General features: G+C 52.1%; 1 protein-coding gene across 1 annotated transcript in view; it reads left to right on the top strand.

Moving 5' to 3' along the window:
* The window catches only part of SNTG2 (syntrophin gamma 2), a gene marked incomplete at both ends in the record, with an annotated part of 186,257 nt that overhangs the window by 158,127 nt on the left and 14,487 nt on the right, over positions 1–13,643 (top strand). Inside the window, 2 exons of the mRNA XM_079721530.1 lie at positions 4,076–4,282; positions 13,342–13,434. Of these exons, the coding sequence (XP_079577656.1) occupies positions 4,076–4,282; positions 13,342–13,434 (300 nt within the window). The remainder of the gene's footprint in view (positions 1–4,075; positions 4,283–13,341; positions 13,435–13,643) is intronic.

Below are 13,643 nucleotides of genomic sequence, written 5' to 3'. Positions count from 1 at the left end.
GAATAGATACATGTGTATGTATAACTGAATCTCTGTGCTGTACACCTGAAACTAACACAACATTGTTAATCAGCTATACTCCCATATAAAATAAAAAAAAATTTAATGAAAAAAAAGAAAAGAAATGCAAGTGGAAACCATGAAATAATATGTTTGCCAATTCTACTGTCAAAGATGAAAAGGTTGGTGACAATGCGAGGAAGGGTCTATCAAAATGTAAACAGTTCACGACCTTTGACCTGAAATGCCACCTCTCTAAATCCTGTTCTGCCTCACCTGTCAGAAGCACTGGCCTCGCGGGAAGCTCTCTGGAGTGTCCTCCTGTGACCTGTTCTCCAGCCACCTCTCAAGTGTAGCCTTGTGAATAAGGAGAATACAATTCTCCTCAAGTCCTGTCAGAGAAAACCTGTACCCATCGAAGTAAAACAGACAAGGAAGACGTCACTGGGGGCAGAGACCGACCTCAAGTCCACTGAAACAAAAGGCAGGGGTCCCCGAGCTCGGTGAGGGGTGAGTGTGGCCCAGGTGGCCCCCCACCCACAGGAAGAGGAACCTCTCTCCCATCTTCGTGGGGGGAAGTAGCTGTGCAGCCTGGCCTGGGTCCCGCGGAGGGAGGCTCCCGCCCGCAGAGACAGGAAGTCGGGCCCCATTCCTGGGCATTCACGCTCCAGGGGCGTGGGTGGCACCCAGGCTCGCCCTGTAGAACCGGCGGAGGCTTTAAAAAGATCTGCACTTCCAAGGGGCAGAGAGAGGGTTTAGAGGGATGGGTTTTCTACCGTAGATGCTCCGAGGATGGCAGGTGGGGGCCCAGAGTCAGGAAGGGGCCTTTGCAGCTGGTCAGGCTGCGGGAAGTGATTTGGGAGGTGCCTCAGTCACTCGCTGTCTCCACAGCAGCTCAGGGACCTTTAATTTTGTAATCGCTCCTGGTTTTTAGTCTTAACGATACATTGCATGAGAACTGAGTTACTGTTTCCAAAAGAAGCTACAGAAAATATCTGGGGAAATGAGCTGTGTATGGATCAGTGATTTCACTCACGTCGCAGCGTTTATAGCACATTATTTTTTGTGAAGCTCAACAGTTTGAGGTGCAGAAAGTAACCACATCTATGAAATCCTTCAGTGTCCTTTCTTGAGATTTCTCAGGTGGTTCAAAGGTTTTGTTTTGTTCTGTTTTTTTTTTTTTTTTTTTTTTTTTTGCGGTACGCGGGCCTCTCACTGCTGTGGCCTCTCCCGTTGTGGAGCACAGGCTCCGGACGCGCAGGCTCAGCGGCCATGGCTCACGGGCCCAGCCGCTCCGCGGCATGTGGGATCTTCCCGGACCGGGGCACGAACCCGCATCCCCTGCATCAGCAGGCGGACTCTCAACCACTGCGCCACCAGGGAAGCCCTCAAAAGTTATGTTTAACTCTTCTATTTGTTCTTGCATGTAGAGCTGAGGTTTGTCCATTCAGATGAAGAGTCACAAACACTTCAGTGCTCGATCAAATGAGCTCACTTCTCAGAACTGACTCAAAACAAGGAATTTGCAAGAGTCAAATAGCTGTGTGCATGGAAATATTTCATGATATTCTTAAGTAGTGAACATTGGGAGAATTGTCAGATGACCACTGAGAAATAAAGACCTAATAGGGTCGTATATTTCAAGTGCTCCATTAAAATCACATTACACATTTATAGAATTATGTGTACAAAGAGACACTGCATGGAGGAAATATAAAAACAAATTAGATGACAAAAGATAGATCATAATAGAATGATCTGTCTTTTAAATTTCCTGTATTGTTGCTATAATTGTCTCAAATAAATAAATAGAAGTAGGAAAAAATCCAGGTAATTTTCCAAAATAGTCTTTGCATTTTGTTTTCTGAAAAGTGAACCCAGGATGGTTTCTGTCTTCTCACAGTCTGGGGCAGGGGTCCACATCAGGAGTGGGCAGCTGGAAACTTGATGCTGGATTGTGTAGTCGCTGACTTTGTCGGGAGACAGTTCGCTGTACGTTAGACATGAAAGCTCAGTCTATGCCACGACTCAGCACTGCCTGTGGACGATGGGCTCTATGTAAACAGAAAACGAGCCACATGGGCGAGGATGCAGGTGCTACACGCTTCATCCGTGCTGTCCTTTAAACCCATGACAACCTTTCTCTTACACCCATTTTATGGTTCAGATATTTAGGCTTAGAGAGAAGTGAAAAGCTCAAGGTCAACAGCTGATAATTGGCCAAGAAGGTCCCAAGTGCTGTCTGACTCCAAAGCCTGTTTTTCTCCTACAGCAGCGCACAGCCCCCCACCTACACCAGTACAGGAAAGAATATAGCCGTACCATCGACGGTGCCACCTGCACAAACACTTGCTAAGAGTCCTTCTTTGGTGGTCAGTCCTGACACTCAAGGTCAGTAGTTATGGACGGAGTTTCTGAGAAGTCAGGCCAGTGACTCACATCTTGCTCTTCTTGACTTAGAACCCGATGTCCTATTTCCTGAAGGGTTTCTGTGCATGCCAGTCTGAGGTCAAGGATCTGGCGGCTCCAAAATCCAGGTGCAGCCTCTGTACTGTGTTCATTTAGGATCAGGACAGATGCACCAGGCACACACCACACCCGTGCACACACACGCACGCACACGCACCCTCACGTCGCATACCACAAGGCAGCAAGTGTCTAAGTGACGCGTGAGGACAGGTCCCTGGGCAGTGGAAGCGGGGACAGCACGGATCGGGGCCTGCAGAGCCGCCGCGAGGCCCTGAGAAGGCAGAGGGCACCCAGAGCCCGTGCGCCCCTCTCCACCCCCGTCAGCAGCCACTGCTCTCACAAGCCTGGGCCCAGAAGGCAGAAGCGTATTTCACATAAAACCAGACCAGCCCACAAGGTGGGTCACGGGGATTCGGGGAATGAACTCTGGCCGCCAGTGTGAGTGGTGGGTGTGGCTTGGCAGGACAGCCCGTGTGCAACCGAATAGCTCGGAGTCGGGTTGTGAAGGCCCGGCCTGTACGCAGCCTCTGTTCCTGCTGCCACCGGGCTGTGGCTCATGTCATGTCTCCTCAGGCTGCTCAGCAGCCCTGGCAGGATGTCCACCCGCTTCCCCTTCCCTGGGGAGGCCATGCGGGCAGAGGCCACCCTAGTGCAGGGCCTGGCACGGACTCTTCAGGGTGTCTGTGCAGCGGGTGGGTGAGCGGGAGACGAAGACGGACGTGAATCTCCAGGGGACAGAGACACAGAGATGCAGAGACACACGCACACAGAGACAGAGAGACACAGAGGAAGGTAAGAGCAGGCTCCAGCCTGAGATGCGGACTCGTTTGAGGCCCCAGGCTCCATCTCTCCTGATCCCTGAGTGAAGCCTGACGCAGCTGCTCCTTGGGTGGGCGCGTTCATGACTCAGGCGAGGCTGTGGCGGAGACCCCCCGCCCCGAGGCTCGGAGCTGCCGGGACATCCGCCCGGTATGTCTGTGATCCAGGGACGCACTGAGGCTGATTCACATCTTCTGCTTAAATGTTTAATCAGGAACTGAACGGCTCTTTTTTCTTGTTTCAACCTTTGCTTTTGAAACTATTTCTAAAACACGTCTTCTGTGTGGCCAGGACCCCTGGTTCACATAGTTAGGTCTCGGCGGCCCAGTGTCCCTGGGGGACCCCAGGTGCTCCACACAGGGCCGAGGAGCGGGGACCCTTCAGGGACCCCGGCAGAGCGGGCAGAGTTGTGAGGTCTCGCTGTCTTCAGTGTTTGCTGATTTTGTGCTCAACTTAAGCACAAACATCTCGTGGCTTTTTTCTTTGTCTTTAAAGCTAAGCATAGAAACAGAAGTTGTGGCCACTGATGGTTTAGGTGAAAGATGCTTGCAGAGCATTGGCAGTTGGACATAACTGACTCCCAGATATTGACTTACGGGCCCGTCTCCACGGCAGTGACGTCGGGGGTCGCTGCTCCTGAATCCAGGCGCGTGGCTGGGAGGTCGCCTGGTGGCGTGTGGCCCCAGCCCCCAGCCTGGAAGAGGCCCCTGTGTCCCGGGCGCCCTCCGTGGACCAGTCACCCAGGAAGCCGTCCCCTCTAACCTGCGTGCCCTCCTCTCTGTTTCAGTTCTGGCTTCCGGATGACTGCTGGGCCCAAGCCAGCCTCTGTCTGGGTCTCCAGGACCCCAACTGCGGGGAGCACAGGCCCTTCTGCTTCAGCGTCCTCGTCGGCCACGGCAGGAGCCACGTGTTCAGCGTGGAGCTGGGGAGCGAGCTCGCAGCGTGGGAGCTGTCCTTCCAGAGGGCCACCTTCCTGGACGTGCAGAGGACGGGGGTGAGCGACTCGCTGTCGTCTCTGATTAAACCTGCTTGGGCACCCAAGACGTAAATTAGAGCAGCTGTAGCAAGCATTCCAGAAAACAGGAGTCGTCAGGAGTTGGGCGTTTCTCGTCGGGGTCCCTACATCCACTGTGCCCAGTGGATGAAATGGGTGAATTTAGGGAAAAGCGAGGCAGAGCTTTCATCTCGTTTACATCAGTCTTTCTGTTCAATGTGAGGAAAGGGCCTCCAGTGCCGTGTAGAGGAAGCGCCCTCAGCCAACGGCGCAGTCAGGTCCCTGGTGTTTGCTCACCAACCGTGTTTACTGTGAATTCACCTGGACCTTTGTCGTAGTTTAAGGCACTTAAAGGCCCTTCCTCTCAAACTTAATGATCCAACAGGAACATAAAACAGCTCATGTGTCTGGGTCGCTTCTCCCTTTTCAGGACAGCAAATAAATCTCTCCCAGATTGGGGTGTGTGTGGACTAAATGGCTGAGGTAGAGTGTGTGTCATAATCCGCATTGTTGTAAGTAGCAGCTGCCTTTCACGGCGGAATTCGCGTGGCTAGAAGTGAGAAAACAGGTGCAGCATCATGGGGTAGGTTTAACTCCACACGGAAGTTCTGTGTTCCTTCTCCTTCCTGGCCTGGCGTCAGTCACTCTGGGTGAGGACCTGGGAGCAGCTCCTTCATTTATCAGCACTGCTTTGAATGTGAAAAGATTCTGTGTCATCATTTATCTCTCGTTCAGGATGTAAAAATGTACCGAGTCCCCTGAAGCTCAGTGCTAGGAGGGAGCAGGGAGCATCCCCACAACTGTGTGATGTTCTCTGAAATCTGTGGTCCACACGGTGGGTCCCACGCAGACGTTCACGGAAACCAAGCCTGGTTCCTTCTGGGGCCCCGAGATACCCTTGCTCACTTGTAGTCATCTCTGCTGATGTGAACATTTCCCAGGGAATCTGTTATTCATTTATTGCTCATGAACTGACAGCTCTTTCAGGTGGAAACACTGTGGATGTAAGAAAGTGCAACTGCATGCTTTTGAAGTCAAAACTACGGCCAGTATGTTGAGGAAGCCAGGCTTCAAGGTGGGCTAAGTGGCATCTGTGCAGTAGGCTTTAAAATTCTAATCCTCCCAAATTCTACCAAACAAGAGACTCCAGCTTCTGTATCTGCAGAATCTCGTCCCACATAACTCACTGTGGCTCTCCCTGGCTTTACAGCACAGCCCTCTCTGGAGCATCTTTCCAGCCCGGGTGTCTTTAGTCGCTGCTCCTGGAGTGTTTTCCCCCTTCACAGCCAACCCCATCAGCAGAGCACCCCTGCATTTCCTGGTGTTGCCTCTACTTTTGTTCATTAAAGTGAGTCGAGCCCCCTTTGCTCATCCCTTTACCACAAAGAACTTGCACCTCCACTTTCCAAGTTATGTTTAAAATATAATCAAGATGCTCAAAATGCAGACGTTAAGGCAGACTTGGCCGTAATAGGTCTGTGGCTGAGCTGAAAGGAGCACCGGGACTGGGTTTTCAGATCCTCTGATCCCGGGGAAGCTGCTGCCCAGAAGGCAGCCCGTTCTCCAGGCCTTGCAGATGCCCCCGAGACCCCCGCAACCAGGAGGATGGCAGACGGTCTGTGCCCTCCCCCGTGCTGATGCCCTGAATCCAGGTCTTCCCGAGCATTCGAGATCAGGCTGTGGGTCAGGGCTCTACCACCCTGTCCTCCTGCCTGCCTGAGCCCCCCGGACCTCCACTCTGGCCTGGGGGTGCCGTCCGGCTGTCCTTTGGCCGGAAGCACCAGCGCACAGCAGGGAGACCGTCCCAGGCTCCTGTGTGTCTCCTCTCCACTCCCAGATCCTAACCTAACTTGTCAGTGGCAGAGAGCATGCGTCCTCGTGTTCCTGCAGCCCCGTGTCGATGCAGCCGGGGACAACACCGCAGGCAGGTCCAGGCCAGCCACTCGGGCCCACGAAACTGCCTGGGCCCTGGACAGACTGTGGGCCACGATCCTCGGGGCACACTGACCACCCTGTGTTGCGCCCCTGACCCTCGCACACTGCAGCACCCACGCAGCTCCTTCTGCATCTGCGGCCCGTCCTCCGCCCACACCCTATTTTTCCATGCTTTCCTTTTGGATGTAGTGTGACCCCCAGGCCTCAAGGACACTGGTCACCCTTGGCTTCCACCCGTGCAGGACAGATAGCCGCTGAGCAACGTTTAGGGATTCGAGTGGGCTGCAGCATCCATACCGTTTGGGGATTAAACAGTTAAAGAGCCCGTGTTCCTTCGCCAGCTGTTTGAATACAGACAGAGCCACTGATGAGAAAACATATCTAGACTACTGGAGCTGTGCTCTCCTTGGAAATTTTGTTTGAAAACTCTAAATTGAGTAATCTCCATGGTAAATATTTGAAAGTCTCCAGAGTGAATCGCCGACATCTGTGTAATTGTGAGAGGTGCTATTTAGTGCTGTTCTTGGTCCAAATGAGCTCTTCTGAATATTTCCCAGGAAGATGCTGGAGTATGGATTAGGTTACAGCTCAGCAACTCATTTCTCTAAAAACCATCACAGCTTAATTTAATTAAATGGGAACTCAGAGCGCTGCTCGTAACTTTTCTATTTCTGCTCCTGAATTTATTTCGGGGTCAATCTAGTCCTCCAATTAACATTCCCGTCATGGAAGAGCACAGCCAAATTAGCTTTTATTAATTGTTCGCATTTTAAACCTTCCTCTTTCCAGGCTGTAACCATTCTGGTTCTGATGGATGAGGACAGGAAGGGAATGCCGACGTGACCTGAAAATGTGGCTGAGAATCACGAGTCCAAGCATTTATCTGGAATCCAAGCTCAATAATGGGGGGATCCTGTCCTAGTTTTTCACTTTAAACCCAGAGTCTCCAACATATGATATCACAGATCAGCTGCCTCCCAAAAACTTATAAAACATTCTAAAAATAGGGTACGTTCCTTGACATCTACTTCCTTCTGGCGTAAGACTCCAAACCACTTTCTTTTAAAGGTTATGTTTGTATCCCTAAAAAAAGAACTCCATGTAATCTTGAGTAAGACAAGACTAACTTGGGTTTATCTTTTAAGATTTCACTTAGAGGTAAGTTTTCAGAAAACAAGTAGAACATTAAAGGCACTGTCAACAAAATCACCAATTCCAAATACTGCACCCATACATTGTCTTATAAAATAAACATTTGTTTTTGATGGAAACATTCAGCTTTATTTGTAAGTCACACAACTCAACACTTACTAAACATTCGCTGTGAAATGTTCATATATATATATATATATATATACATATACATATATATATATACACATACACACACATACATATGCACTAGCACTGGGATAGACCCGGTCCTGTGGCTCCACACCTACGCCTGTGTCTCTGAGTCCCTCCCCTCCCAGAACTGCTCTGTCACTGTTATGTTTTGATTCCCTTCTCTTTTTTGTGTGTGTTTCTGAAGATATTGGGTTTTGGTTACCATGAAGTTTATGTATATATCAACATATATATATATATATATGTGTGTGTGTGCGAGTGTGTATGAGTGTGTGACAGTGAGTGCATGTGTGTTGCAGTGTGTTGTGTGTGGTGTGACTGTTGTGTGTTTGTCTGTGTCTGCGTGCATGTGTTGTGTAGTGTGTGCTGTGTCTGTGAGTGCGTGTGTGAGTATATGTGTGCTGTGTGTTATTTTAAATTGATGATCTCTTAAGTTGAATGCATTCTATCAACCCTGCATTTTTACTCCATCCTGCTATGTTTAAGGTTTTTGACATCATATTTTACATTCTTTTGTGTATCCCTTAAGTACTTACTGTTGATATAAATGATTTTACTACCTTTTAAAAATCTTCCTACTAGCTTTATAATAGTTGATCTACTATCTTTACTGTATGTTTGCCTTTACCAGGGAGATTTTTCCTTTCATAATTTTCATGTTTCTGTTTGTGGTCTTTTCTTCTCCACTTAGTGAAATCCCTTTAACATGTCTTGTTAAGTGGTTTAGTGGTGCTGAACCCTTTTAGTTTTTGCTTGTCTGTAAAGCTTTTGATTTCTCCATCAAAGCTGAACGAGTGCCTAGCTGGATGGAACGTTCTTGGTTGTAGGTGTTTCCCTTTCATCACTTTAAATGTATCATGCCACTACCTTCTGGCCTGCAGAGTTTCTGCTCAGAAATCAGCTGATAGTCTTCTGGGGATTCTCTTCTATGTTACTTGTTGCTTTTCTCTCACTGCTTTTAATATTCCCTAACTTTAATTTTTGCCATTTTAATTACAGTGTGTTTGGTGGTGGTCCTCTTTGGGTTGATCCTGTTTGAGACTCTGTGCTTCCTGGACTTAGGATGTCTGTTTCCCTTCCCAGGTTAGGGAAGTTTTCAGCTATTATTTCTCTAGTTATGTTCTGAGCCCTTTTTCCTCTCTCTCTCTTCTCCTCCTGAGATCCTTATCATGTGAATGTTAATATGCTTGATGTTGTCCCAGAGGTCTCTTAAACTGTCCTCATTTTTTAAAGTTCTTTTTTCTGTTCAGCTTGGGTGATTTCCACTATTCTGTCTTGCAGTTCACTGATCTGTTCCTCTGTATCATTTAGTCTACTGCTGATTCCTTCTAGTGTATTTTTTATTTGTTCTAGTATTCTGCAGCTCTGTCTGGTTCTTCTGTATATATTTTCTAACTCTTTGTTAAACTCCTCACTGTGTTCGTTCTTTCAGCATCTTTATGATCATTACCTTGAACTCTTTATCAGGTGGATTGCTTATATCCACTTTGCTTAGATCTTCTTGCGGGTTCATCTTATTCCTTCATTTGGAACATCTTCCTTTGTTGCCTCACTGTGCCCACTTCTCTATGTTTACTTGTGTGTATTAGGCAGGTCAGTTCCTTTTCCCAGTCTTGGAGACATGGCCTTATGTAGGAGACATCCTGAGGGTTCTAGCAGCACACTCCCCTCTGATCATCAGAGCTGTATGCTCTAGTGGTGCCTCCGTGTGTGGGGTGTTTGGCTGACTGCCGTGGGCACAGTCACAGGCTGGGCTGGTCCCTGGCCCGGTTGGCTGCCATGCCCTGCCTTGTGCAGAGGTTGCTGGAGGCTGATGGTGGGTCTGTGTCCCGATGCAACTAGGTGTAGAGCCTGGGGGTGCCCAGGGCTGGTCCAGGCCTGCTTGTGGTGCCAGGTCCCTTGTCGGGACCCAGTGCTGGTGCTGGCTTTCTGGTGGGTGGGCCTGGGTCCCCACAGGATTGGCTGCTCAGCCTGTAAGGTCCCAGGACTGGTGCCGACTGGCTGGTGGGTGGAGCTGGGTCCTGGCACCAATAGACTACAGGGAAGACTCCACAATGGCACTCACCAGCACCAGTGTTCTTGTGGTCGAACGCGCTCCCAAAAAGGCTGCGGCCACCTTCCCCGTCCCCAGGTGAGCTTCAGCCTCCCTGGAGACTCGCCAAGATCAGCAGGTGGGTCTGGCCCAGGCTCCTTTCAGATTAACGGCCCAGGCATCAGAGGGACAGACGCCACACACAGCAGATCAATGTGTCCTGGGCCAGCATGGCACCTGCGCACCGAGGATTCCGCTCCCCGCTTACCCGGATAACATCAGCTTCCAGCATCATTTCCCCAAAGGATGCAGAGACTTATATGGGGAGAGAGACTGTTTTAAAAGGAAATGTCCTCTTCAATAAGTTAGCCATCGGGCTTCCCTGGTGGCACAGTGGTTGAGAGTCCGCCTGCTGATGCAGGGGACACGGGTTCGTGCCAGGGTCCGGGAAGATCCCACATGCCGCGGAGCGGCCGGGCCCATGGGACACGGCTGCTGAGCCTGCGCATCTGGCGCCTGTGCTCCGCAGCGGGAGAGGCCGCGACAGTGAGAGGCCCACGCAAAAAAAAAAAAAAAAGTTACCCATCTTCCTGCCTCAAGTATTCCTTAGTTTTAACTTTCCCCAAAGGCATTATATAAGGACATGGAAAACGCACCCCCGAAGTGCCGTGACAGGAGGAAGCGCCTCCTGAAGTAGAACTTGCAGAAGGCGTGGCCCCTGTGGGGGTGGAGAGCTCACCTGCAGCTTCTCCCTAGCGAGCGTGGCGGTGTCTGACATCACCCACCACCGCGTTAGGGTCCATTCACCTAGCTTAGAATTTGACAGACTAGCACCCACAGAAGCCTTCGCTCACGCGTCTGGTGCTCACACTTACCAAGCACTGCTATGAGCTACGCAGGTACTGATCACCTGATCTTCACAAAACCCGAGCATGCTGGGGCCACCGTCACCCCTGTTTAGGGGACGAAGTGCAAGCAGCCCACCCGCACGGACCATCTGCCTGTCTTCCGGGGTGGCCCCTGGTTCCTGAACCCCCTGCGCTGTTCAGCCACCCACTGACCTGCCCGAAGCGCCCTCCCTGGATGTCCTGCCGGCGTGGGAGCCCCGCTCGGAGGGAACGCGCAGCAGGACGCACACCTGCCCAGCCCGGGGTCTGCAGACAGATCATGTTTCTCAGAAAAGCACGGTCTTCGGAGAGTGTCACTGGTTACAGAGCCTCACGTTAGAAGAGGGCTGAGCTCACGGGGGCGGGAGTGAAGGGGACATGCCCCCAGCCTTCCCGCTCCGAGCCCAAGTGCAGGACACACAAGGCGATGGACACTCGCCCCAGAAGCAGGTCAGAACACGGCCCTCCCAGGGCTCCCGAGACGCAGTCCTCACTTGACACCAGCACCGGGTCCCTGCCCAACGCGGAGCCTCAAGCGGCAGCTCCGGGGAAATCAAAGCCGCCTCGAGCTTCTCCCTCCGCGCCTCCCCCGAGGGGGTGGCTCGTTCTGATCCACCTTCATGAACAGAAACCTGGGCCCCGTTGAAGGTCGTGACTACTCCTGCCCGCTTCCCGCTACGTGTGCCCGTGGGAGAGGAGCGGGGCTGCGGGAGCATCAGTCCTTGCGTCCTGGACGGCGTGCAGCGCTGGAGTCACGTGAGCGTGCAGAGCTGAAGTCACGTGAGTGTGCAGAGCAGACGTCACGTGAGCTACAGAGCTGACGTCACGTGAGCGTGCAGAGCAGACGTCACGTGAGCTGCAGAGCAGACGTCACGTGAGCGTGCAGAGCAGACGTCACGTGAGCGTACGGAGCTGATGTCACGTGAGCGTGCGGAGCTGAAGTCACGTGAGCGTGCAGGGCAGACGTCACGTGAGCATGCAGAGCTGATGTCACGTGAGCGTGCAGAGCTGAAGTCACGTGAGCTGCAGAGCTGACGTCACGTGAGCATTCGTCTTCACGGGGACGCGCACGGCTCGGCGTTGCTGCATGACCCCCGTCACTTGCTCTGCCGCTGCCGTCCTGCGAGTACCCTGGTCAGGTTGGGTCGGGGCTTCCCTCCGCCACTGTGACCTTATGCTCACGTGACCCCATGCGCCGGGCTGGACGCGGCCCCCAGCTCTGCCAGTGCTGTTGGGGGGCCGAGTCAGGAACGCCCCCGGGCTGTCCGTGGGGACCACGTGGCCGATGCCCATCGCTGCCCAGCAGGAGAGGGAGCCCTGCGTCTCCAGAGGCCAAGCGGGGAACCCGGCTACAGGGCGGCCCCCTCCCCTGAGGAAGATGCGTCAAAGAAAGTCGGGTGGAACAGAGGGTTTAGAACAGATTAAGGGTCTCGAAATTCAAAAACAGCCAGGTGTCGATCGACAGCCACTGCTCCTGCCAAGAACCTGGAAGATCTGGAATGAACGGAGACGACCACAGAAGCCAACGTGGAGACCATAGGAGGTTAGAAGGATCCACAGGTGCTTTCCAGCAGCCCTGATAACCGCGCTTCCAAAACAAGAGCCAACACGTTGAAACAGATGGAGACTGGGAAGTCTCAGCAAAGAGATCAAGGCAGTGAGTTATAGAGCAGACACAGGGAAGCTTCAGGGCGAAAAGCAAGATCACTGGAGGCAAGGCTCAGGAAGTAAAGGGAGGGACGGGGGATGAAGCCCCCGTGTCATCGGAGTCCCCACAGAGGAGACCAAGGGCAGGGCTGAAAAGACACAGTGACTGACACTCCCCAGAGCCAGCAAGTCACAAGCCTGTGGGTTCAGGGGACAGGGCACTGCCGCGTCTTCCTGTCCAGACCGATGGTGAGGTTCCCCGCTGAGTGGAGTGTTTTACCTGCAGGTTAACCTCAGGGTTGTAACCACTGTGCTCCCGGGACCTCAGGGTTCCCCTTCCTGCAGTCACACCTGATGTTAAGAGCGGTGCCCAGACAGTAGAGCACAGGCCTCTGTTTTCTGTGCTTTTGCCCGATGTGGCTGGAAGTGTGGATGTGCGCCCGCGGCCTGTGTGCACGTGCGTGTGCATGTGTGTGCACATGTGTGTATGTGCCTGCGTGTGCCCACGTCCTCACAGCGCTGGTCCCTGGAAACCAGGCTGCCCGTGGAGTTTGGTTTGGGCCCATAGAAGTTCACGTGACAGCTGAGGCCGCCCTACCTGAACCAGCCCCAGAGGGTGGGATGCTGGCCCCTCACAGCAATCTGCCACCTGTGAGGGGTCCTCGGTCCTTGGTTTGGGTTTTGGTGATGTCGCTGCTGCCATTTTTTCTGTCCTTTGTTCTCGTTTTACAACAAACTCCTCTCGGACGGTTTCCCAAGAACAGCCGCGTCTAGGTTCTCCTGGACACACTTCCAGCCTGGCCTGTTCCGAGGCAATCTGTAGGAGCAAAACAATACCCCCCATTTGTGTAACAGGGATGGTCCTTCTGGAATGAGTCACAACAGGGATTTACTGATCTGGGATGTGTTTCAAAGAGGCTTCAGCAAATGGAACTCTGTGTCCTCTGCTGGTTTATTTCTAGTTAGAGTGATGCCCGTGCAGATGGTCCAACTTCTACAATTTGCTGACAGACCAAAAGCTAGGGACACTGCCCGTGTGAGCTGTGCCCCAGGTTTCGTGTGACCGCGGGCCTTCAGGTTCCCTCCAGGTGGTTTACACGTTAACACTTAAAAAAAAATAGGTTTTGACTGGGGGAAGTGTTGTAACTACCTGATTAATGTTAAACCTCATTATAAAAGGATGTTTTCTCACAATTAATACTTTTTTCTAGTCCAAAACGTACATGTGCAGTTGGCAAGGAGACACTCTGTGCTTCACAGTGGATTTCGCTCTGGGATTCACCTGCTTTGACAGCAAAACAAAGGTAAGGGCCAAGCATCTGGGGGTAGGCGCCCGTCAGCGGTGCGTTTTGTTCCATTTCAGGGCCGTTAACACCTGTGTGCGTCTCAGCCGTCACCAGCCCCGACAGGCTCGTGTCCTGTGCAAGTTATCCTGCATGGTGGACCTTCTCTCAAAGCTCAGGGTCCCAGGATCTCACAAACCCCAGAGCCGGGCAGGGCTGACACCACACCA

This window comes from Hyperoodon ampullatus, assembly GCF_949752795.1.
Source record: "Hyperoodon ampullatus genome assembly, chromosome: 15".
In the NCBI taxonomy this organism is placed as follows: Eukaryota; Metazoa; Chordata; class Mammalia; order Artiodactyla; family Ziphiidae; genus Hyperoodon; species Hyperoodon ampullatus.
This window is presented reverse-complemented; position numbering and strand designations above follow the sequence as displayed.